At 39.1% G+C, this 27,214-nt stretch overlaps 1 protein-coding gene across 1 annotated transcript in view; it reads right to left on the bottom strand.

Annotated features, from left to right (window-relative positions):
- fkbp1b (FKBP prolyl isomerase 1B) overlaps positions 1–27,214 on the bottom strand; it is a 38,170-nt gene that overhangs the window by 1,279 nt on the left and 9,677 nt on the right. The window contains exon 3 of the mRNA XM_079831966.1: positions 1,089–1,201. Within this exon, the coding sequence (XP_079688092.1) occupies positions 1,089–1,201 (113 nt within the window). The remainder of the gene's footprint in view (positions 1–1,088; positions 1,202–27,214) is intronic.

Here is a 27,214-nt window from a genome sequence, read left to right as displayed (position 1 = left end):
TGAGTGTTTTTAGGGTGTTGCTAGGTGGTTGATAATGTATTCTGGGTAGCTGTTAGGGTGTTGCTAGGGTGTTCTGGATGTTTTAGAGTATTGCTAGGGTGTTTTAGAGTATTGCTAGGGTGTTCTGGGTGTTTCTATGGTGTTGCTAGAGTGTTCTGGATGTTTTAGAGTATTGCTAGGGTGTTCTGGGTGTTTTAGAGTATTGTTAGGGTGTTCTGGGTGTTTCTAGGGTGTTGCTAGGGTCTTCTGAGTGTTTTTTAGGGTGGTGCTAGGTGGTTGATAATGTGTTCTGGGTGGTTGTTAGGATGCTGCTACTAGGGTGCTCTTGGTGGTTGTTCTGGTCTTACTAGAATATTCTGGATATTTTAGAGTATTGCTAGGGTTTTCTTTGTGTTTCTAGGGTGTTGCTATGGTCTTCTGAGTGGTTTTTAGGGTGTTGCTAGGTGGTTGATAATGTGTTCTGGATAGTTTTTAGGGTGGTGCTTGGGTGTCCTGCATGTTTTAGAGTATTGCTAGGGTGTTCTGCGTGTTTCTAGGGTGTTGCTAGGGTCTTTTGAGGGGTTTTTAGGGAGTTGCTAGTTGGATGATAATGTGTTCTGGGTAGTTGTAAGGGTGTTGCTACTGGGGTGCTCTTGGTGGTTGTTCAGGTCTTACCAGAATGTTCTGGATGTTAAGAGTATTGCTAGGGTATTCTGGGTGTTTCTAGGGTGTTGCTATGGTCTTCTGAGTGTTTTTTAGGGTGGTGCTAGGTGGTTGATAATGTGTTCTGTGTGGTTGTTAGGGTGCTGCTAGAGTGTTCTGGATGTTTTAGAGTATTGCTAGGGTGTTCTGGGTGTTTCTAGGGTGTTGCTATGGTCTTCTGAGTGTTTTTTAGGGTGTTTCTAGGTGGTTGATAATATGTTCTGTGTAGTTGTTAGGTTCTTGCTAGAGTGTTCTGGATGTTTTAGAGTATTGATGGGGTGTTCTGGGTGTTGCTAAGTTCTTCTGGGTGGTTTTTACTGTGTTGCTAGGTAGATGCTAATGTGTTCTGGCCTGGGTAGTTGTTACTCATCTGAGAATACATGCAGCACAGCATCAGATTCAATTACCTGTGCAACTCCTTCCTCCCAGCCCTTAATGACTTCCTGTCGGCCGATCTTGAATTTGAAGGGCTTGTTTCTGTCTCGTGACGAGTCAAATTTCTTTCCGTTCTGCAGCATCCCTGCAATTAAATAGCAAAACAGTTAAATACCCAAGTATCATCATCATCATCATTACAACAAACAACCTTTTTTTATTTACTCAGTTGCTAGGGTGTTCTGGGTGCTTCCCACTGTTCATAATGCAAAAATCTAATCCTAAAATGAAGGAGAAAATGATAACAAATCTAACAGCAGATAAGCAGTTGATGAAGAAACATGCACTGATTGTAGTTCCCGGGCTCACAGGAGACAGTAATTGCAGCTCTGGACCAAGCGCTCGACAGATTCAATCAGCACAACATCCTCAAGCGTCCATTTAACTGCAGATTCAGATTGTGCAACATGGTGGAAAAAACCGACAGCACAATACTGGCCCCAAAACAACAGCTGGTGAAACAGACACATCAACCATCCATCACCTGTGGAGTGGCCACACAAACAGATCGAATTATCCCAGCTGTTTGCACTGACGTCATACCCAGGAATAAGAATGGCGACTAGATTTGTACATTTTCTCAAGCAACTGGGGCTGTGAAGCTAGGGTGTTCAAGGGGGTTGCTAGGGTGTTCAGGATGTTTCTAGGGTGTTGCTAGGGTCTTCTGGGTGGTTTTTAAGGTGTTGCTAGTTGGTTGCTAATGCGTTCTGGGTAGTTGTTAGGTGTTGCTAGGTGGTTGCTAATATGTTCTGGTTAGTTTTTATGGTGTTGCTAGGGGGTAGTTAGGGTGTTGCTAGAGTCTCTTGGATGTTTTTAGAGTTTTACAAGGGTTTTCTGGATATTTCTATGGTGTTGCTAGGGTCTTCTGGGTGATTTTTAGGGTGTTGCCAGGTGGTTGCTAATGTGTTCTGGGTAGTTGTTGGAGTGTTTCTAGGTAGTTGTTAGTGTGTTCCAGGTGGTTGCTAGGGTGTTGCTAGGGTGTTCTGTATGTTGTTAGGGTGGTCTTGGTGGTTGTTAGGGTGTTGCTAGAGTGTTCTGGGTATTTTAGAGTATTGCTAGGGTGTTCTTGATGTTTCTAGGCTGTTGCTATGGTCTTCTGGGTGACTTTTAGGGTGTTGCTAGGTGGCTGCTAATGTGTTCTGTGTAGTTATTAGGGTGTTGCTAGCGTGCTCTAGATGGTTGTTAGGGTGTTGCTAGAGTTTTCTGGATGGTTTTAGAGTATTTATAGGGTGTTCTGGATATTTTTAGAGTGTCGCTGGGGTCTTCTGAGTGTGTTTTAGGGTGTGGTTAAGTGGTTGCTAATGTGTGAGTTGTTAGGGTGTTGCTAGAGTGTTTTGGTGGTTGTTAGGGTGCTGCTAGAGTCTTCTGTATGATTTTTGAGTATTGCTAGGGTCTTCTGTGTGGTTTTTAGGGTGTTGCTAATGTGTTCTGGGTAGTTGTTAGGCTATTGCTTGGTTGTTAGTGTGTTCCGGGTGGTTGTTGGGATGTTGCTAGGTGGCTGCTCGGTTGTTCTGGATGTTGTTAGGGTGTTTTGGATGTTTTTATGGTGTTCTGTGTGGCCTCAAGTCTCTGTGATATTCTGTCTCCAGATATGGCTTAGTTTTTTGCCATGTAAGAATCCATTGGTTAATCGTTTAGAAAAGTAAGAGAAAATCTGTAATAAACAGATTGATGCTAAATTAATTTCTCTTTAGTTGACTCCTTCAGGGGTCTGCAGGGTGCCTTCAGTCAAACAGGTTTTAAAATCAGGCATGGTCCACTAACACACAGCTGACCCAACAGAAGGAGCGCTTCTGCGCTTATCAAAATCTCCTGCAGAATCTGAGCACTTGTGATCTAAATGAACAAAAAGAATGAAATATGAAACACTGGCCTAATTCACCGGATTATTCAACCAGTTTAAGTAGGTCACCTTTTGCCTCTGTCTATCAAAGGAAGAAAAAGAGAAAGGGGGAGGAAGATACACACAGTAATAATCTGGTCCTCCGTTATTATAGTATAAGCATGCATATATAAGAATAGATCTAGAGTCAAAAACGGTGTGAAAATTAAAACTAAAGCATATTAAAAGTTTGTATATGTAATATACATATATACATATATAGATATATAGATATATATATAGATATATGTAATATTTAGCAACAAAAGCTGCCTAGTTTTGTCAGATGTTCAGTACTTAAATAAGAACTGTAAAAAAAATAATAAATAAATAATGCAGTTTTTATCCGTTTTCTCCTATTTATCCATGCATAATTTAACTAGGGCTGTTCATCAAAATTTAAATACAATTGAAAAGAATTTTCAACTAAAATATTAATTATGAATTAATTGTATGACATGATGATTAATATTAATCAGCATAGTTATATTTAAATATTTCTATTGGTTTTAACCACCTTCAATTGATTTTTTTATTAATCATCAAATTACCATAATAAATTGACATCACCAATTTTAACAAAAAAATTACAATAATCTTAATATAATCTATAACATTAAAAATAAATCAACACCTAAATCTTAATCAGAACTTAAAATAAAATATTCATATTACAAAATATTCATATTATTTGATGTTTTTTTAAACAAAATCTATTTTTTTTTATGTCACAAAAAACCCCCACACAAACAATAAGGAATTATACAACATTAATATGGTTATGAAAGTGTACTAGACATGTTACTACAAGTTACTAGAAAATTGTTTCCGCCTTTTTTAACAGCAATAAACAATATAATATTAAGCTAAATCCTTTTAACTGATTATATATATATATATAATCATTTACATTTGCTACCCCATACAATACCTTTACAGCACAAAACAGCAGCAGACTATACCAGAGAAAATTTATGAGCTGTCCCACGAGCCTACAATTTATTTTGAAAGATGAGATATTTTGAAAAAGCGAGTTCAATAATATCACAATGGTAAATCAGAGTCTGACACATCCATGCTGAGGGAGATAAAAAGGTTCCTTATGCTGAGAGATGGTTCTCTTACAGTACAGTAAAGTATTAACTTTCACTCGCCCCTGGAATTTCGCTGGGACTTCCAGGAAGGTCCTTGTGCCAAGATATGAGTGGGCTCCAATCCCAAACCAGACAGTATATTATATTAGAAGCTTGTACTACAAGGACGAACTAAAGCTTATTTATGAATGAACTAAACTGACTGAATTTATCCAGTGTTGCTCTAACAAACCATTGTAACTTTTATCAATCTGTACAATGACCATTTATAAACTTGATTTTTACATTTTCAGAATGTGAATACTAGTGTTTGCCAGAGCAAAAGTTTTTTGCATGTTGATAAATTCTTCCTAGGGTGTTCTGTTATAATTGTCCATCAATTTAAAAACACTCCAAAACAATAAGTATGAATCAAGTCATATTATTTGTACATATACTGCATATACAGTAGTCGCCAAAAGTGATTTTGCAAGCATATTGCGCAGCTGTAGCCTGGCTCCGCCCACGTACTTCCGCTCAATTTTCATTTTCCTTCAGTACTCCGTCTGGGATTGCGGTATATTCTCTGGTTTTCTCCGGTCAAATTTTAACCGGTCCAATCAGCGAACAGAGGGAGTGGCTGAGAACGATGACATTGATGACGTGCGCTAGTTTGAGATGACATACGTCACGACCAAACGTTAGCGATTGGTTATGGCAGATCCAGAGCGGCTCCGGGCAGATCCAATAGTTTTAAACTTCAACAGAGTTCCCGCCTTCAAGGAAGTTAACGCTTGTCAATGGAGAGTGGCCAGACTCCCTGTACAAATAAAATGTACGAGAGTCTGGTAGGACCAGGCTATCGCAGCTGTGCTTGTCAATACAAAAAAAAATTATGAACACATGCAAAAACAATTAAGAACCAACAAGATATTAATAAATGATTGTTTTGTAGTCATGTACGCTTTTCCTGTGAGCTTATTGTTTTTCTATGCTCTTTTGCCAAAAAATGTTGTCTTTGATAATTACCTTAACCAAGTTTAATGTTTTGTTAATTTAAAATATTTATAAATTGTAATATTTTCCTCATATTTTGATTGTTTAATCGAACTTGAAGGGTAATTAAAAACAAATATCACCACTTTTTGTCACTTCTGTATGTAACAATTCTTTTTTTTTTATGGAATATTCCAGCATTTATTATAAATGATTTATCCATGCACATTTTTAAAAATCTTTCATCAAAATAACTTCCCCTCCCTCTTGCAGCGTCATCTCTTCTCTGATGATGTATTTACTGGTGTGAGGGTGGGACAACCTGTCACTCACATGAGATCCACCAATAGCAAACCACAACAATCCAACCATCCAATGAAACCCCATGAGCAAAATCAAGTCCCGCCCTACATTTTTCTTGTTCGAAAAGACTGGGTAAGCCCAGCCTGGTCTGACGGCGATTTGATTTCGCCCTGTAGCTCAGGCTGGAAACCTGTAAATTCATTTATCCTGCTTCTGTCACACTTTTGCGGGAACCAATCACAGACTGGCTTTTCCACCTGACGCACTATTGGCGGGTTTAAAACGATGACGGATAGAGAAGCGATGGGTCGTTGCCTGTTGATCAGGCCTCTTGTGGTCTGATTGGTTGAAGGACTATCCAATTGCATAGAGTCATTTGATTTATGCTCATTTATTTATTGTGCAGTAGAAAATACAGAGCAGACTCCCCAGACCAATGTTCAATCTTAAATTGAGCTTGGTCTGGTGATGGCCAGACAAATATAAGTCACAATATAGGGAAGAAAAAACTATTGCAACTTCTGTTTCATGCTGACTTTAACAGAGATTTTTATGTCACTAGCTTTGTCGCAGCTTGTACTATCAGCTCCACTGTAACTCATTTCCCATGATTACAATCAGCGGTAATGTTGGGTGGGAGCTTTTCTTTGTCCGATGGATGTAGACAAGTGGACGCGGACCTGATCTACTGACTGCCTTCACTTGAAAAAAAACCTCAAGTCAATCTTGGTTCATGATCCTGTGCGTGAGAGATCGGTGGGAAAGAGTGTGAACCAGTTCAGCAGGCGGAGGCCAGGGTGGCTATTTTTACCACAGCTTACAGTATCCTTCTACCAGAGCCGGCAGCCGGTTTCTCTCAGTCAGCGTCAAATGTAATCAGATGCACACGCTGTACCTGAATGCAACTGCCACTTATAGATTTGTTGGCACCTTTCAACTCGAAAACATGTCAGCAGAAAACCACGTGGCATGACAAACTCATGGGTTGGTGTATCATTAAACAAGAGTGTTCTAGCGGAAAAGTCAGGTGCAGCGAGAGAGAATGTGCTATCGGTTGGCGCTGGATGATGGTTAAGACAAACTACTTGGTAATCCAATACAATGATGGCGTTAATGATTTTTTAATGCTCCCATTTTATATACTGTATATAGTATATTGTGTGTATATGTAACGATCAGGCATAACATTATGACCACTGACAGGTGAAGTGAATAACACTGATTCATCACGGCACCTGTTAGTGGGTGGGATATATTGGGCACCAAGTGAACATTTTGTCCTCAAAGTTGATGTGTTAGAAGCAGGAAAAATGGGAAAGCGTAAGGATTTGAACGAGTTTGACTAGGGCAAAATTGTGATGGCTAGACGACTGGGTCAGAGCATCTTCAAAACTGCAGCTTTTGTGGTCAGTATCTATTAAAAACTGGTACAGGGAAGGAACAGTGGTGAACCGGCAACAGGGTCATGGGCGGCCAAGTCTCATTGATGCACGTGGGGAGCGAAGGCTGGCCCGTGTGGTCCGATCAAACAGACGAGCTATTGGAGCTCAAATTGCTCAAGAATGGGGCTGCATAGCCGCAGACCAGTCAGGGTGCCCATGCTAACCCCTGTCCACTGCCGAAAGCGCCAACATCACGCTTTTACATCACATGGATGGCCGGGTGTGTGTGCATTGCTTATCTGGAGAACACATGGCACCAGGATTCAATATGGGAAGGCAAGCCGATGGAGACAGTTTGATGCTTTGGGCAATGTTCTGCTGGGAAACCTTGGGTCCTGCCATCCATGTGGATGTTACTTTGACGCGTACCACCTACCTAAGCATTGTTGCAGACCATGTACACCCTTTCATGGAAACGGTATTCCCAGGTGACTGTGGCTCTTTCAGCAGGATAATGTGTCCTGCCACAGAGCAAAAATGGTTCAGGAATGGTTTGAGGAGCACAACAACGAGTTTGAGGTGTTGACTTGGCCTCCAAATTCCCCAGATCTCAATCTGGTCGAGCATCTGTGGGATGTGCTGAACAAACAAGCCCGATCCATGGAGGCCCCACCTTGCAACGTACAGGACTTAAAGGATCTGCTGCTAACATCTTGGTGCCAGATACAACAGCACACCTTCAGGGGTCTAGTGGAGCCCATGCCTTGATGAGTCAGGGCAATTTTAGGAATTGGTCATAATGTTATGCCTGATCATGTGTATATATATATATTCCAAAATGTAATTTATTCCAGTGATCAAAGCAGAATTTTCAGCATCATTACTCCAGTCTTTAGTGTCACATGATCCTTCAGAAAGGATTATTTGATGAATAGAAATGTTCATAAGAGCAGCAGTTTATTTGACAGATAATTTTTATAACAATATATCTTTACTGTCACTTTTGATCAATTTAATGCATCTTTGCTGAATAAAAGTATTAATTTCTTGTAAAAAAAATGACTTTTAAATGGTCTTTCCCCCCCAAATAATCTCCATGCTTAGTCAATCTCATATTACAGCCTGCTGAGTAGTGACCCGTACAACTCATTACCAGAACTTGAAACCCTGGCTGCATCCCAATTTCCAGACTATCCATTCAGTACAGAATGCCAAAATATCCCAGCATCTTGAATCATAGTTAAGTTGGAAAAAAGGAAAGCTAAATGTGCCCAAATGGTACACTATTTCCAGTGGGGATTCAAGGCCTGTTTTTCAACTAACATTACCAACAAGCTCTTGCACTTTGGATGAGAAGCAATTTGCTGCGGATGAGACCATAAATGTAATTTGTACTGTATAAACAAAGAGCAGCTTGGACATTAAAACATCTGGAAAACATTTTCTTTTTGTGATCCATGCAAGAAAGTATGGTAGCACTTTATTTTACATTCATGTTCCCCATGTACATATGTACTTATTATAGCCATTTCAATACTAACCCTGAACCTACCTCTAAGCCTAACCTTCACCCATATAGCTATTTACCCAGTACTTTCTTAGGTAAGTACATTTAAGTGCACATACTTTAAAATAAAGTTCAACCGAAAGTATATATATATATGTTTGCAGTGCTGGGTAGACACTTACAAAGTTATTACTGAATACAAAATACATGATGAAAATACACATTTTAGGTAATATAATCTGACTATTTCATTACTCTTGACTTTACTTTTAGCATTTACTTGGTTAACACTTTATTTTAAGGCGACGCAGTTACACATTATTACATGTACTTACTGTAGTAATAACAGTAAATTATGCATAATCACAAGTAACTGACTCTAAATCAATCCCTAACCCTAACTCTATAGTAAGTACATGTAGTTAATTAATATTACTAAAAATTACCTTAAAATAAAGTGGAACCTTAACTTGTTTATCAAATAGATTTGAATAGGATAATTTTGTACTATAGTGATATAAAAATACAAAGATAAAATTGTGTATCAACAAAATTAAGTGTATTAAACATTTCATTATGTAGTAGGTGAGAATAACAAATAATTTTTGTATTAGGGTCAATTATTCCTTTAATAAAAAGGTTAAAAAAGTAAAACATTGAGCACTGAACTGTGGCTTGCACATAGGGAAGTGTGTTCTAAAATCAAGAGAAGGGAACGTACCCATAATTGCACATGACATCACTACTTTACTGCCTCTGGATTCCTGGTCAGGGTTCAGGAAACTGGACACCTATAGTGGGTTTCTCTGCATTGCCATTGCCATTACAGTACCCTAATCCTGGAGCCACCACCAATCACACGCGTGCCTCTTCAGAGCGTGCATATATATATATATATATATATATATATATATATATATATATATATATATATATATAGTATATATATAAAGAACTCAGTTTAGTACTTACACATTGTATGAACAGCAGCTGTGTGTCTGCACTCAGAACGATAGAGATGATAGTCCAAAATCTTTACCAGCTGACACATTTCTACCAGTTTATCACGGTTTATCACTCACCCCTATATTTATATTACACTCAATAGTTACTCAGTCACAGCCATGATCGTGACACATATTGGTATAGATTATTCAGTACTGTTTGTGTACACATATATATATTTATTAGTAGGCGTGTAACAGTATACAGAAGTTACGGTTCGGTATGTACTTTGGTTGTGGGGTCACGGTTTGATACGAGTTCGGTACATTACATGTCCAGCACCCCCAGATTCCTGATTGCTGTTTCAAAATGATTTTCCTTGGCAAAGAAATTACACCTACTGATTTATGGTGACTCAAGTTAAAAATAGTTGTGAATTATTACCTATATTTTTCAGAAAAAACTAATGTACAGTGTTTAATAAATAAATGAAATAAGACAGTATTCTTATTTCACTGTGGAATGATACCATTAAAAGGTATATTTATTACATCATGTAGAGATTAAGACAGATGGCAGGAGTTAAAATGGATTCAGGTCTTCGGGGAGTGACATTCTCAGAGACAGTGGATGTCTGAGAAGCAGTAGCTGTATCATATCCAGTGGCAGTGACAGAACCTGAGAGGCGGCAGTATCAACCTGAGAGGCAGCGTCAACCAGAGAGGTAGCGTTGTCAACCAGAGAGGCGGCAGTATCAACCTGAGAGTCAGCGTCGTCAACCAGAGAGGCGGCATCGTCAACCTGAGAGGCGGCATCGTCAACCTGAGAGGCGGCATCGTCAACCTGAGAGGCGGCATCGTCAACCTGAGAGGCGGCATCGTCAACCAGAGAGGCAGCGTTGTCAACCTGAGATGCGGCGTCGTCAACCTGAGTGGCGGCATCGTCAACCATAGAGGCAGCAGCATCAAATAGAGAGGCAATGTCACCCTGAGAGGCAGCATCAACCAGAAAGGAGGCAGCGTCAACCAGAGAGCCGACAGTGTAAAATAGAGAGGCAGCGTCACCCTGAGCGGCAGCTTCAACCAGAGAGTGGGCAGCTTCAGCCAGAGAGGCGGCAGCTTTAACCAGAGAGGTGGCGTTGTTAACCGAAGAGGTGGCGTCAACCTGAGAGGCGGCAGCGTCAACCAGAAAGCCGGCAGCGTCACCCTGAGCGGCAGCTTCAACCAGAGAGGCGGCAGCTTCAGCCACAGAGGTGGCGTTGTCAACCAGAGAGGCGGCGGCGTCGTCATCCTGAGAGGCAGCTTCAACCTGAGTGGCAGCGGCAGCGTCAACCTGAGTGGCAGCGTCAACCTGAGTGGCAGCGGCAGCGTCAACCTGAGTGGCAGCGTCAACCTGAGTGGCAGCGGCAGCGTCAACCTGAGTGGCAGCGTCAACCTGAGTGGCAGCGTCAACCTGAGTGGCAGCGTCAACCTGAGTGGCAGCGGCAGCGTCAACCTGAGTGGCAGCGTCAACCTGAGTGGCAGCGGCAGCGTCAACCTGAGTGGCAGCGTCAACCTGAGTGGCAGCGTCAACCTGAGTGGCAGCGGCAGCGTCAACCTGAGTGGCAGCGTCAACCTGAGTGGCAGCGGCAGCATCAACCTGAGTGGCAGCGGCAGCGTCAACCTGAGTGGCAGCGTCAACCTGAGTGGCAGCTTCAACCTGAGTGGCAGCGGCAGCCTGAGTGGCAGCGTCAACCTGAGTGGCAGTGGCAGCGTCAATCCGAAAGTCAGTGGTAGGCTCAGACTCTGTAGCAAAAGAAGAAAGCAGAAACTATTATACTTTTAAATTTACTTAATTTTTATCAGTATAATGGTTACTGTGATGATTAAAGATGTTCATATTTTTTTGATTGCACTGTTGGGAAAAAGTAATTCAGCCATCTTTAAATCCTCTTTGTAAATTAGCTGTAAAGGCTGTCACTCCAGTCCAGCAGGTGGTGCTGATACCAGCGCAACAGTCATTGACTGCAAGATAAGTGTGGAGGAAAAAATGCTAAAAAGATTTTGCTTAAAACATCTGTGATTCTTATATGTTTCAACAGAAAATTGTAAGGATCATATTTGCTGCAAAAAAACACATATACAAATTGTTCAATATTAACATATTTTCAATAGTATATGTCCTACACTGTGAGTTTTATGCTGGGTTGTGTTAAATACACCCCCTGCAAATCAGTTAGATTTTGCTTTAGTATATTAATTAGCAAGTAAAATAAATAAAAATGGGTACACCCTTACGCACCCTTAAAAGAAAATATATTTCCATATATGAATGATAAATATATAAAATTATTTAACAGTAAGTTATATTGAAAATATACAGGATAAATACATTAAAATATTTTAATAATACATGAGGAATTACTGCTTTTCATATATTGAAAAATATGTGACAATATATTTACTAATATATCAATGTATGTAATTTTATATTCAGTAATACACTTCATAACATATAGATGTGCATGTGATAAGACACTGCAAAATATATTGAACATATATTTACTCATGCAGATGTAACCCCCCTTTGTAACCGTCAACATTTTCACAAGTAACTGTAATTTAATGACACATTTTTTTCTTAGTAACTGCAACAGTTTTACAGTGGTTTATTTTGTAATTCAATTACATAACGCTGTTACATTTAACTAGTTACTCCCCAACACGGTATGTATGTGTGTGTATATATATACACTGTACTCACATGGACTGATTTAAATATGTTTTTAGTACATTAATGGATCTTGAGAGTGTAAATTGCTTTGCTCCCTATGGAGGACTCACTGTATATATATATATATATATATATATATATATATATATATATATATATATATATATATATATATATATATATATATATATATATATATATATATATATATATATATATATATATATATATATATATATATATATATATATATATATATATATATATGTATGCAATTATGTACAAAAATTATGTAATTGCATTTAATTGCAGTAAATTTCCATATATTTTTTGTTTCGTAATGGCATTCAACCTACACGACCTATTTGTTAACAGTAATATCTGCAACACTAAAAAATTATGAAACGCCCACAAATATTAGCTTTGTAATAGCAAATTGCGCATGCGTCAATGCGCCCACCGCCCAGGCGGAAATCAATCGCGGGGTTCATCGCCTTCCAGCGGGACCGGGAAGTGTCGAGCTCCAGGTAAGATTTGTGTTTGTCATGCCATTCTCAATGCGAAGGTTAACTTATTTAATGGTAAGATTTCCCAAAATATTAGTAATTTGCTCGCTTCTGTTATCTTGTCTGTCACAGGGGCGTAGTTTATGGGGGGGGATGGGGGGAGGTAACCCCCTCAATATTCAAATCCATCGGTTACAACCCCCCTAATATTTCACATGAAAATCACAGCAGATCAAATGAAAAATATGTAGAATTCGTTTATTTTGTAACAATAATTTTGTTCCTAATCAAATATGAGTTTGTCATAAAAAATCAGACAAAAAATACTCCCCCTCCCACTACACCGATTGGTAACGCCCAACCAACGAGTCGCACTTTCACCAAAACAACGCGAGTTCTGTTTGAATGGGAGAGCACGAGGGTAACGTTAGCGCCAAATGAAGAGAAGCACTGCACAGCGGACTATATTTAACTGCTGGTCAGAGAGGGATGCAAAAAAAGCATGTACTGAGAAGAATGAGGTATGAGAATATTGTGTAATAGCTAAGTACACACTAACACACCACATATATTTTAGCTAGCTAATCCATTGCAATGTATTTAGCTATAACTATCAGTATAACAAGTTACCAAAGCAGCCTTCTGTTTTGCTAGTTCATTTTTCAATAGTGTCTGTAATTAAACAATGATTTACAGTTGTTCAAGAGCCGATGTGTTTCCCTTTCAAAAATTAAAATGCATTAAGGTGGAATGTAAAAATCTTAACCCCCGGCCCCATCCTACCCAAAAGCGTGTCATATACACTCCATAAAGTGCGTATCATATACGCAAAAAAACTGCCTAGCATATGGTATACATTCCACGAGATTGCACACTCGTACTATTGATACGCATTGTCATGAGATCGTGTTGGAGCGATAGATAGATAGATAGATAGATAGATAGATAGATAGATAGATAGATAGATAGATAGATAGATAGATAGATAGATAGATAGATATGAATAAAAACATTATCCAATAACAATAATACACATAAAAAATAACAGGCAGCATATCAACGTTCAATCCCCCCAATGTTCAAACCAAATCTACGCCCTTGTGTCTGTGCCACAAGTCTAAGTGGTAATGTTAGGTACCGGTAACGTTAATCATAATAAAGCTGCACACGCGCAAAATTTTAACAATTAAAATATAAAGTATGTACAATATTATGATCAGAATATAGTAATAGAAAGTACTGTATAAGATACTGGAAAACATTTTATTGAAAAGTGTTTCTAATATTCTGTCCATATTCATTTATGTAATGGAGTGGTCAAGATATTAGAAGCACCTCTAACAGTCCAGTTCTGCACCACTGCAAACTAGGGTAAACGTACCTATTAAGCTCAAGTACCCATTAAGCACACTATTATCTTTTGAGTTCAGATTATAAAAAGAAAGAAATATAATCATCCTACTTGATGTCTTAACCAATTGATGTTTTTTTTACTATATATCTCCTGTAATTTCAAGCTGATCAGACCATTGCACACTGATATATGTGTATTCATGTGTTCACACTGTCTACAGACTTTGCTCTGTCTACAGATGAAGTGTATCACCTCTCAAAGCTGGACTCGCCCTGAACAAAGCATCTTCCTCCTCATCAAGTATGGCTTCAAGGCCTAGAGCAGCAAATACAACATAAAAATTTAAATTGTGCACACATCAAAGCACATTTGATGGAGATAATTTACTGCATAAATAAGAATTTACTTGAATACATGCTCAGATGGACAAATGGTACAATGAAAATGTGCTTACCTTGATGTTTTGCAGAATGATCTTTGGTGCCTTCCGACTGCATTGAATCCGGTGGATGTTTCTTCACCTTGCCGAAGCAATAATGCATCAGCACCAGACTAACAGTGAATATCATGGCTTAGTTTTTAAGAGCCAGCTAAATCAACTAAATTAAAATAAAGTTTAGTTTAGTCTTGCAAATTGAAAGTAGAATTGAGTAGAATGAAACTTGTAAAGTGAATATTTTAACCCAGAACGAATCTCGAAATAAAGCAAACGGACTATTCGGTAAAGCAGTAATGAGTAATAATGAAGAGACAAGCAGACCGAGTGTTATAGAAAATGAACATTCTAATGTTCTAAGCTGTGATGTCACAGTGAACATTCTATGCAGCTGTGCTGCAGCAGACATTCTTGTTCACTCAGAGTTAAAGTAAAGACTTCTAGCCCATCTAGGCCTTTGTTTTCTCTAATTCTCTCCTTTAAAGGGATCCCCTGGTGTTATACTTGTATGGCTTAATATAACAAATTATGTCTCTTACTGAAATATAGAAAACCCATGAAAGATCCACGTTATTTAAAAATCCATTACATATTTGTGCCACAAGTTAAGGTCATTTAAGAAGGATAAAATACTAATAGATTGAAAAGTTAAAAGTCATAAGTTCTCCTAAAAAGAAATGTTTTTAGTCCTTTTTTAAAAGTCTCTTTACCTATAATCTAGAAACATGCATGTACATTTCATAGGTAACACTATGCAAATCCCTATGCAACAAGGATGTATAGGCTTGCATGAACTATATGCATAAATTTTTACAGCATGTATTAATATGAGCAATACAATTGTACCTTGATCATTCATGTTAGTTCATAGTGCATTAACCAAGGTTAACAGATAAAAATTCAAACAATTTAATGTTGAAATTAACATACTAACGATGAACAATACTTCCACAGCATTTATTAACCTTAGTCAATGTTACAAATGGAATCTTATTGTAGTGTTACCATTTCATACAAATCCAAACAGTCTGCTTTTTTAGAAGGAAATTATCTAAAAAAAAACGAATGCGCTTCTGATTTATTTATGTTTCTGTCGGCAGCATGACGATACAGTTTGCTTTCTCACATCACTAATTTTATATGGGCAACATTTGGGTCGGACTTGCGTGTGTTTTTATCGCATTGTTTTAACTGCTTGGTACTGCTAATTGTTAGCGTTCTCTAACCCTAATCGACAAACATACACCAGGGCTCCAGACTAACTTTTTTCACTAGGAGCACAGTGACCCCCAACTTAAAATTTTAGGGGCACAACCAGAAAATTTAGGGGCGCACACCGTAAATCAACATGCTAACCAAATCTACTAATTTCCACTGTATTACTAATAGGGATGGGTATCGTTAAGGTTTTAACAGTATTACTACTCTTAAGGCCAATTTATACTTCTGCGTCGAGTGTACGCCGTAAGCTACGCGCGTAGCCGACGCCGTCGTGAGCATTTATACTTCTGCGCTGTTGTCTGCGTCAATGTGCAATTACACATGCAGACGCTAGTAGGCAGTGTCCACAGGCATGTTGGTGTAATCAAGACAACAGCCGAAGAAGAAGCACCTTGTTGTGTTGCATTCTGTACATTCATGTCGGAATATCAGCAGCAGTGAGAGAGCGGCTTTTCTTGCAGCTTGAGTTGTTGTATCTAATACAAATTAAGCATCTGTAGTTGATTAGTAAAGTTAAATAAGGCGTTCTGGCGCTGGAATGTGTTTGTGAAACCATGCGGAGCTCGTGGCCGCTGTTTTCAGCAGCGGTGGCTCGAGCAATCGATTGCTGTTGCGGAGACTTAATTCACGAAATATACCCTAATGTGTCCCTGTTCTTGATATACAATTACTGATTAACATCTTTGGTTTTAATGAGAAAATAAATAAACTATATTCAGCGGATCTATGTATTTATTTACTACCATAAAGAATCGCTGGACTGCAAAATATTGTGTTATAGCAGACGTAAGGAACTATCATCCAATTTCTGGACACACACACTCCTATCGCAGATTTTTTATTTATTTATTGACCTGAGGGAAGGGTTCTGGCAGACCAATCACAGCGCTTGCGGTCCGCGTAGAATTGACGCGTTGTTACCATAGACTGTAAAAAAATATGGACGTAGTGTCCGTGACGTCACCCATAGGATTCTGATGAGCCGTTCTGAAGCGCAAAGTAGGGACGAGCCATCTTGGCAGCACGTCATCGCGCGTCACTCCCGGATAACAGAAAATGGGCAAAAAGGCAGGACGTGGGCGGAGCTTAAGTGACGCGATGACTAACAGACAGCAGATAAATGGCTATCCACCTGTCACTCGAAATGGCCACGCCCTTAATTATGCAGAATTTTAAGGCTTTATATAATGTAAACGAATGAGTTATAAAAAAATTCACCCCCCTCACAGTTGTCATGAAGGGCAAAATGAGCCGTATAGACCAAAAGCACAATTTGTACCAGGCTGTAAACATGTTTTATTCTGCTCTAAAGTTGGCCATTTTAACATGGGGCTCAATGAGATTCTGCTCCCTTCTGGATCCTGTCCCTAGCGGCCAGTCGATGAATTGCAGTTTGAGGCACTTCCGTATTGGCTTCAAGAGAAACTGCGGGAGGTTGCCGCTTGGTTGTTACATTTTTGGAGAGGTGCGCGTCAGGGTACAGCGTATCCAACGTGTCTATGCGTAGGGTACGCCGTACCCTCTGCGTGCACTCGACGCAGAAGTATAAATTGGCCTTAACCAATACTGCTTATCGATCCGGTACTTTAACGGTATTCTTATTGGTTCTTTTTATTATACTGTATTTTTTACTTTTTTTTTTTTTTTTATGGAGAAAAAAAAAAAAAAGCATAATTAAGAACATAATTAACATGGCTTTATAAAAAAGTAAAATATCTATAGCAAAAGAAACAGCAATGTTTGAACAAAAATATAAAACATCTATTTGTAAATGGACCAGTGTGCAGGCATTCGGAAGGTCTGCTAACATTAATATGACTTAGAAAGAACAAACCTACAAAGAAATCTAATAAAGTAATGAAATGTAAAATAACACTGCAGAGTTTTCACTGTATAAATTGATAGATTAATGCTTATAAAAGCTAAAGTTATTCATGCAAGAGATGTGAATATTATCTCTTTGCCTTTTGTTCGTTTTCAAATTAATGGCTCAATCGTCAGCAGGTTTATTAGATGCTGCCCCGTTAAGACCGAACGCAGAACTAATAATATCATATTCTCCTGTTTCTCCAAACTATTTACGCCCATTTAAGATATAAACTGTTAAAGTAACTACTCTCTAATCCGGTCATTTTGACACAGGCTATTTGTTGTTTATTTGATGGTTTAGACGCACGCGCACACAAAGCCTAAAATATAAAGTGCAAGCCGGTCCATTTTGCAGCACACACACATAAACCGCCTTGAAGTTGGAAACAGCGTCTCTTGCGCGAATTATTGTGCATTTAATATCTCTTTATTATCAAACACATCCCGCAGTTTAGCAACAGTAGAGACTGCAGTTTACAACAATCACTGATTCTGACGTTAAGTTTAGGTTTAGGGAGAAATGACAGCGCAAGGCTGGGAAGGGAAGGAAGTCGCGCTCAACGGGAATAGATTATATAGGAATAGTTTTACCTCATATAATCTTTTTATAATTATTGGAAGCCAAAATCGAAAATAAAATTAGATTTATATCACAGCACATCCCTAGCAGACTAAACTTTTGTGTAGTTCTCTTGGCCATCGTCACTCATTAAAGCTGACTGTGGTGTTGTGTGCCTGTAGCTCCACGTGAGAGCTCGCTCGCTTTTTCTCTCTTCTGGATTGCGAGTAGCAAAAATGCATCACGGACAAATGGTTTAATATTATATCTCATATAGAAACGGCTGGGAAAGATAGAATTTGACAGATATAATGTCTATCAATTATAAATAGTAAGTGTATTTTCTTAATTTCTCCAGTACCGACAGCAGGCAAATTTACTGGTCGCACACGTGCGACTGGATGTAAAATTCAGTCGCACACTCTCAAATTTTTGTCGCAAAATGCCACCATTTGGTCGCAGTCTGGAGCCCTGTACACACTGCTGTTATTTACCTGTTAATGCAGCATCTAGTCAAGAAATTAATTACTTTATAATGATTTGGCAACAATTGCTGTAGTGCTCTGTATTCATACCGTTTCACTGACGTGCTTTAAACATCTGAAGTGTCAGTGCTCTCCGTTCAGCGCGCAGCCTCACGTGGTAATGTAAACAACACACGTGAGTTTTTTTTCGCCTCTAGAGGCCGCTCTCGTGCTATATAAATGCCAACAGACCCTTCTCAGAGCTCTTGTACTGTAATAACAGCGCACACGTCTCAGCCGCTCCAGCAACGGGCAACATGGGAAAACTATCGGTGGGGATTTTTGTCGATAACCGATTGTTCCACCAATCAACTATCGGTGCCAAATCAGTTGACCTCTAAGTTGTGCATTGCTTTTGGAGCTGCATGCGCTGAAGCTGATCACCGGCACACTTCACTACTGCATTAATTCTTAACCAGATGCATCCTAAATGAGATTCAAAAATCAGCTATAGGTAGGCCCAGACAAAATAAACACAATATTACAACTTACACTTGCACAAACCAAAAGGTTGCGATTGCACATGCAAACTTGTAGTCAAGATGAAGGTGTAACTCTAGCTGTAAAATGGTCCAAAACAGAGTTCCGGCGCGCTTGCATCATTATTCCTCGTGTCTGATTTACATGTTTCGCGGTTTTATCATTACGCACACGCATGACCCTGATTAGTCGTTGATCGATAGGTTTTATGGATTAAATGTATTATCGACAATTAATCGATCAACGATTAATCATTAACATCCCTAGTTTCGACCGCAGGAACCGGGGTCTAAATGAAGTTTCGGATAAAAATCTCCCCCTCCGAAAGTCCCTGCTTGCGAGGTAGTACTTTTTCAAAGTTCAGGACCTTTTGGGGGTGGGACTTGGGCGCTGAACATGCTGATTGGTTGAGCTCATGCAGCATTTATTTCAACCAGCAGTTTTAAAAGTCTTTTGCGAGGATCGTTCTGCGTTCAGTAAATATCAGTCTTGCTCTTTCTGTCTGATGGTGCGCGTTCGTCTGAGCAATCTCACGGTCAATGTCCGCAATAGCTGATAATAACATACGTTGTATTATTTTAAATCTAGCTTTACAAGCTTTCAGAATACGCTTTAGTATCAGTGCTCGTCTCTTTTCCGCAGTTTTGTTAATGACCTCTTTAGTAAACCAATACATAACCAGCAAAAGCAGCACAGCTTGAATCTCAGCCGCGCGCAGTCCTACGTCACCGAAATAATTTGCCTAATCTTCACGGTACTTTAGACCGCAGTGGAAACGCAGACAGTAGCAGGTCTGGGGGAAAAAAGTTCCTGTAAAAAAATTTCCTGGTACAAATTGTTCCGGGTAATTTTGTTGGAAACGGGGCTTAAGACTAAATCACAAACAATCCTAATGGATGTTCTCGCAATCCACCCAAAGACACTATACAACATTGAGGCAATATTGATAATAAATGTATCTTTAATTTTTTTAAAAACAATGTCAGATTACTTGTGGCAGTTGTTTAGACTGTTCACACTTACAAATGTTAGAATAGATTAAAAATATATAAATTAGGCACACTGTCCGAGGAGGTTGAGGGCCCAGAGCTATATGTCTCTTTCACCTTAGAAAACCGAACTTTCATGTCCTGTCAGCCGTTATACTGTGCTCGTAGCGCACACACTTCAACTGCACGGGCAAACGTGAAGCCAATGTATAAAGTTAATAAAGATAAAATTAATAAGTTCAATTATTGTTGCTGTTATTATTAGGTTAAAAGTGAATCTAGTGTTATTATTGCTGGTGCCCTGCCATGAACCCTGACCCACAGCAAACAGAACCGAACCGAACCGTGGCTCCAAAACCGTGATGTGAACCGAACCGTGGCATTGGTGTATCGTTACACCCCTACCATTTGAACGTGCTCCTCACAAACTTTGTTTATAAAACATAATTTTCGCTTGAATTCTGCAATCTCTTGAGATGAAGACATATAAGAGGCTGACAATTAGCTGAACATATACTAGTTTAATTAGTGACACTTCGCCTACTTTTTAAAATCTTTATTTGAATATGGAAACATTCTTATTTTAAAGATGCTATTTGAATATAGCAACATGAAACCTTCAAGAGAAACTGAGGGAGGTCTCCACTTGATCTTCACTTAATAAAAGTGTTTTTTGTTTTTTTTCTTATGTGAAAACAAGTTTTTTTTTTTTTGTAACTTTCTTCTTTTTGACACAGTAATAAAAGATTAATTTCTTTGAAATAAATTGCATCAGTTCACAGAAATTCAATTTGGCCAACTAAAAAATGTAGATGTGATCAGTCACTAGAAAATTTTCAATTGGAGATCTGATTTTTTTTTTTTTTTTTACAGTGTGGAGTATACACTCACCTAAAGGATTATTAGGAACACCTGTTCAATTTCTCATTAATGCAATTATCTAATCAACCAATCACATGGCAGTTGCTTCAATGCATTTAGGGGTGTGGTCCTGGTCAAGACAATCTCCTGAACTCCAAACTGAATGTCAGAATGGGAAAGAAAGGGGATTTAAGCAATTTTGAGCGTGGCATGGTTGTTGGTGCCAGACGGGCCAGTCTGAGTATTTCACAATCTGCTCAGTTACTGGGATTTTCACGCACAACCATTTCTAGGGTTTACAAAGAATGGTGTGAAAAGGGAAAAACATCCAGTATGCGGCAGTCCTGTGGGCGAAAATGCCTTGTTGATGCTAGAGGTCAGAGGAGAATGGGCCGACTGATTCAAGCTGATAGAAGAGCAACTTTGACTGAAATAACCACTCGTTACAACCGAGGTATGCAGCAAAGCATTTGTGAAGCCGCAACACGCACAACCTTGAGGCGGATGGGCTACAACAGCAGAAGACCCCACCGGGTACCTCTCATCTCCACTACAAATAGGAAAAAGAGGCTACAATTTGCACAAGCTCACCAAAATTGGACAGTTGAAGACTGGAAAAATGTTGCCTGGTCTGATGAGTCTCGATTTCTGTTGAGACATTCAGATGGTAGAGTCAGAATTTGGCGTAAACATAATGAGAACATGGATTCATCATGCCTTGTTACCACTGTGCAGGCTGGTGGTGGTGGTGTAATGGTGTGGGGGATGTTGTCTTGGCACACTTTAGGCCCCTTAGTGCCAATTGGGCATCGGTTAAATGCCACGGCCTAGCTGAGCATTGTTTCTGACCATGTCCATCCCTTTATGACCACCATGTACCCATCATCTGATGGCTACTTCCAGCAGGATAATGCACCATGTCACAAAGCTTGAATCATTTCAAATTGGTTTCTTGAACATGACAATGAGTTCACTGTACTAAAATGGCCCCCACAGTCTCCAGATCTCAACCCAATAGAGCATCTTTGGGATGTGGTGGAACGGGAGCTTCGTGCCCTGGATGTGCATCCCACAAATCTCCATCAACTGCAAGATGCTATCCTATCAATATGGACCAACATTTCTAAAGAATGCTTTCAGCACCTTGTTGAATCAATGCCACGTAGAATTAAGGCAGTTCTGAAGGCGAAAGGGGGTCAAACACAGTATTAGTATGGTGTTCCTAATAATCCTTTAGGTGAGTGTAGAGTTATGTTGGTGAGTGATAATATAGTCATAATTTAGATAAAGAGAAAATGAAATTAAATGGTTAGTGGTGGGCCGTTATCGGCGTTAACGTGCTGCGTTAACGTGAGACTCTTATCGGGCAATTAAAAAAAATATTGCCGTTAATCTATTCTCAAAGTTGGGTTGGGAGCTGGGTCTATACTACGCAAGCTATGATGACTTTCACCTTGATATTTTGGCGCGTATGTATACCTAGCCGATTTGCACTGTAGGGGGCGAGAGAACGAGTCTTCGAACCTGTGTGTATGCCTACTTGTGTTGTCAAAAATATCGATATTTCGATATATGTATCGATACTGAAATATCTGAAATGATACGATACTCATTTTCTACAGTATTGATTCCAGCTGCGCTCTCCTCTCCGACCGACAGCGAGTTGACACGCACCCGCCTCCTCTCATTCAGTCCGGTTAACCCTCTGAACATGGCGAACGGGTGTTCTGTTGGATTTTTCCTCATGACAGCGTGCTAGTATTGGTGTGACCGGTCTGAATTGTCTACTCATTCCCGCAGATTTCGCGCTCGCATCTGAAGCGCACACACACATACCGTAATAAAGCCGCCTCTGACATACAAGTGCAAAAATGAGCTCCTTTTTCCAGCTTATTAATGGTCAAATACACTCAAAAATGTCTCAATCCCCATCTTGGTGAGTTTTAACGTAAACACAATCGTAACCAGCTCACAGGAACAGTAGGTGCGTTTACATGGAGCACCTGTAATCGGTTTAAAAGTCCAATCCGAATAAAAATACTCCATATAAACACCTCAATCGGAATAAAAATGGCCAAACCGAATGAAATTGTAATCGGTTTGAGAGGGGTGGGATAAACCTTTTCATGAACCGATCAAACGAAAAATTCCACCATGTAAACGACCTGATCCGATTACTTTGAGTGCATGTCTTTCTGTGAAGTGATATACAGCGCGCGCCTCCTCAACTGAGGACTCAACACCAGGCTAATGTTGACAAGAGAGGAAAGTTAATTTTTCTGAGGTATTAAACTTTTTATTTCGTAACATGTTATGAACATGATGTTTGAATAATGACACAGACATAGCCTGGCTACACCATCTCATCTTGACAGCGTTTGTCCTATAGGCTTCAACTGCGCCTGACAGAATAATTTATTTTTCTGAGGTGATTCTTACACTTTACGACAAATAATAAATAGCTTAACTGTACAAAACTGTACAAGTCCTGGTGGCCGTTGAGAGCTGCCATTTCAACGGGGAACATTCAAGCTGCTCTCTGTTTCTCGTTAGTTAAGTTAGCTATAAAAAAAAAATTCAACAACTGCTTCATATTGGTTAAGTAACATTACCCACAGTCTACTTTAATTACTTTTGTTAATATTTATACCTTTGTGATTATGGTATCTTTCCTTAATCATTTGAAATATATATGTTTAGTACTACTAGTAATGATGCTGAGCACGTCTTGAATGCTTCATTCATGTTTCACCGTATATCCTATGTTTTTATTAATAATTTGAGTGCATTTTATTGTTAATTTTGTGTTTTTCAAAATAAATGAATTGAATTCATTTTTGATTCCGCATTCATCATTCACAGCTGTTGAAATAGCCATTGTATAGGACATAAATTAGGTTAAACTGCTGCATGTCCGCCCACAGAAAAATAAATAAATATAAAAATTACCAACACAGAACTATAGATCCACGATACGTAACGAATCTGAGGCGGCAGACAAACTGTGTGCGCATGTCACAAAATGATTCCTACAGAAAGTCAGCACATGTAAACACCAGATCGGTTTAGATAACGTCTCATGTAAACAGTCCACCGAATCTTTCAATTGGAATGATTTTAATCGGAATGACAAAAAATTGCGCATGTAAACCTTGGCTAGTGTTTGGGATCCATGCATGCATCAGGTCTTAAAGGGACAGAAGTTATTTATTATTCAAACTACAAAAAGACAAACGATCACTTACGAGCACACATAATTCTGAATTGGCAGAATTCAAATGAGCTATTTTAATCTAGATTAATTCCAAAATTACAGTGAGATTAATCTAGATTAAAAAAATGTATCTATGCCCACCACTAATATTTATACATAGAGTTGCCATTGTTATTAATAGAGCCGCCAGTCACAGGAGGTCTGATGGCTTCCTGTGCTCTAATAATAAACCCCAGGGGACCCAGCGGGACTGGGCTAATTGAGTTGTTCTGCCCGGCTGGGTCAGAGAAAGGTAGGTGTGCAACGGGGTGGGGGTCTCTGCTAATTCAGGCATGAGCCCATGAAAAATTCCATCCTGTTTCGCTTTGCATGCAACCATGACTGCTGATAATATACATTACAACCTGCCCAGTTAACAGGGAATGTTTTCAGAACGTTCTGGCAAGGTTCTCTCAAAGTTATGAACAAATTTCTTCCAGTAACATCGCTAGAATGTTCGTTCAAAGTTATTCCGTTTTTAAGAGAACATGCTAAAGTAACATTCCCATAATGTTTGCAAAATTACAAGATGGAATGTCGCTTTACATCCATATAACCAAGATTTTTTTTATTTTATGTTTTCAACATTGATAATAATAAATCAACAAATCATTATAAAGATTTCTGAAGATGTGACACTGAAGACGAGTAATAATGCTGAAATTTCATCTTTGCAATCACAGGAATAAATTACATTTTAGCATATAGTAAAATTTTAAATAAATAATAAATTGTAATAATATTTCACAATATTACTGCTTTTCCTGTATTTTGGATCAAATAAACGCAGCCTTGATGAGGATATAAGATAATTATTTCAGAAACATTAAAAATCTTATAAACCCCAAACTTTTAAAATGCAGTGTAAATTGACTTTATTCAGAGATTAAATAAATTACAATTTGATTGGATTGAATTGCGAGAGCTATACAGTAGTCAAACTAACATGTAAGTGTCATAAGTGAGTTTTAAAGGTGGGGTAAGTGCTTTCTGGTAACCGATGTTGATTTCAAATCACCAAAACAAACACGCCCCTATTTTGATAGCTCCGCCCCACACATACGTAACCCAGGCAACGAATATGCTGGAATCTGCTGTGCCAGCCAACTGAGGCTATGATGTCATCAAAAAAGTGAAGGCAATGTGTATTACTATGGTAATCCAGGTCGAATGTTCAGTGAAAAAGTCATCCCTTACATCCCAAAAACAAACACAGTTCTCCTGAACAACTCGATAGCACGAGCACGACAGTCCAACTAACGAACATATTACAATTATGACAAGATTAGAGGGTTATAACGATCACGAAAAGTGGAACCAAAGGAAACAAACACATATTCGGTGTATATTATCTTACTTTTCGGACACACTGTGGGAGCTGACGCTTGTGGGTAAGTGCTTTCTGGTAACCTCGTGTACATTTCAGATGTATTTCGGAACTCAAGTTCGAAGGCAGAGGTTGCTTTATTTCTCGCCCCTTACTGCTGATTGGCTATAAGTTTGTTTTGGTACTCGGCCCGAGACACTTTTATAAAGCAGTTTTGAAACCACTTACCCCACCTTTAAAGGGTTAGTTCACCCAAAAATGAAAATGCTGTCATTAATTACTTACCCTCATGTCGTTCGACACCCGTAAGACCTCCGTTGATCTTCGGAACACAAATGAAGATATTTTAGTTGAAATCTGATGGCTCTGAAAGGCCTCCATTGGCACAATGCACGGTTCACTATCAAGACCCTTAAAAGGTACTAAAGACGTCGTTACAAAGTCCATCTCACTACAGTGGTTCTAAAATAACTTTATGAATCGGCGACAATAGTTTTTGTGCGCAAAAAACCCTAAATAACGAATTACATAGTGATGACGATTTCAAAACAAAGCATCATGAAGCTTCGAAGCGTTATGAATCACTGAGTCGATTCAGCGGTTTGAATCGGTAAATTTCAGCAGTTTGGCGGTTTGACACGCGATCCGAATCATGATTCGGCTCACTGATTCATAACGCTTCGAAGCTTCATGATGCCTTGTTTTGAAATTGTCATCACTATGTAATTCGTTATTTAGGGTTTTTTTGCGCACAAAAACTATTGTCGCCGATTCATAGTTATTTTAGAACCACTGTAGTGAGATGGACTTTGTAACGACGTCTCTAGTACCTTTTAAGGGTCTTGAGAGTGAACGGTGCCATTGAGCCAATGGAGGACTTTTAGAGCCATCAGATTTCAACTAAAATATCTTCATTCCTGTTCCGAAGATGAACGGAGGTCTGACGGGTGTCGAACGACATGAGGGTAAGTAATTAATGACAGAATTTTCATTTTTGGGTGAACTAACCCTTTAACCATGCAGCATTATAGTTAGTGTCTCTGTGTAACAACACCAATCATAAAAACGAATATTGCAGAAGTAGATGTACATATATTCATCACAGTTGTGCCTCTTTACTCTGGTTTATATGAAAAGAAGCTTTTATTGTCACTTCGTTGTGTCGCATTAGAACACATGACAGTCACAAAGTTTTTCTTTTAGTCAGCCATTTGCATTTCTTCGATTTAATTCTCTGATATGAGCTAAACAAATAAATGGCCTAGAAAGCGCTTTCTGTTGCTTATGGCCTCTGACTCCAATTTCAAATGTCTTGCTTATTTTTACTTGTTTTTACTTATTTTTACCCAAATGTCCCTCCTGCTCCACATTCCAAACATTTGCTCTATTGCATTTGTCCATTTCAGCCAAAAAGAGTGATGACTTGTCTGTCTCTGGTGGTAGTGCTGTATCTGGTTCACTCCAGGGCTCGAGGGCTCTCAGCAAAGGCCCTGCGGTGCTATATTAAGTACTGCAGAAGGGCTGTATTGATGTCTGCAGTGAGTCTGACCCTGTTTGCTGCTCTGAGTGCTAATGACCACCAGAAGCTCATCTCACAGTCAGTGCTGCCTGAATCTCAATCTAGCTTATAATAACAGTGACAGTTCTGCCTCAAACTATCAATCCTAGTGCAGATATCTCTGACAAGACAGGAAAGAACCATGTTTTGGGCTTTTTTGTCAGTATTGAAACTATTCTTGTTTAAAGACGAGTAATTTTTTGAACTTTCTATTCATCAAAGAATCCTGTAAAAAGGTTTATCTTTGTTTGCTTTGGTTGGGGGGGGGGGGGGTTGTTCATGTTTAGTTTCCTAGGTTTTCATCAGTTTCTATGGGTTTTCATTGTTTGATTGATTGGCACACCTGGTATTCATTGCATTG

The sequence above is a fragment of the Gobio gobio genome (assembly GCF_949357685.1).
Source record: "Gobio gobio genome assembly, chromosome: 12".
Taxonomy (NCBI): Eukaryota; Metazoa; Chordata; class Actinopteri; order Cypriniformes; family Gobionidae; genus Gobio; species Gobio gobio.
The sequence above is the reverse complement of the archived record's forward strand: the minus strand, read 5'-3'. Positions and strand labels throughout refer to the sequence as shown.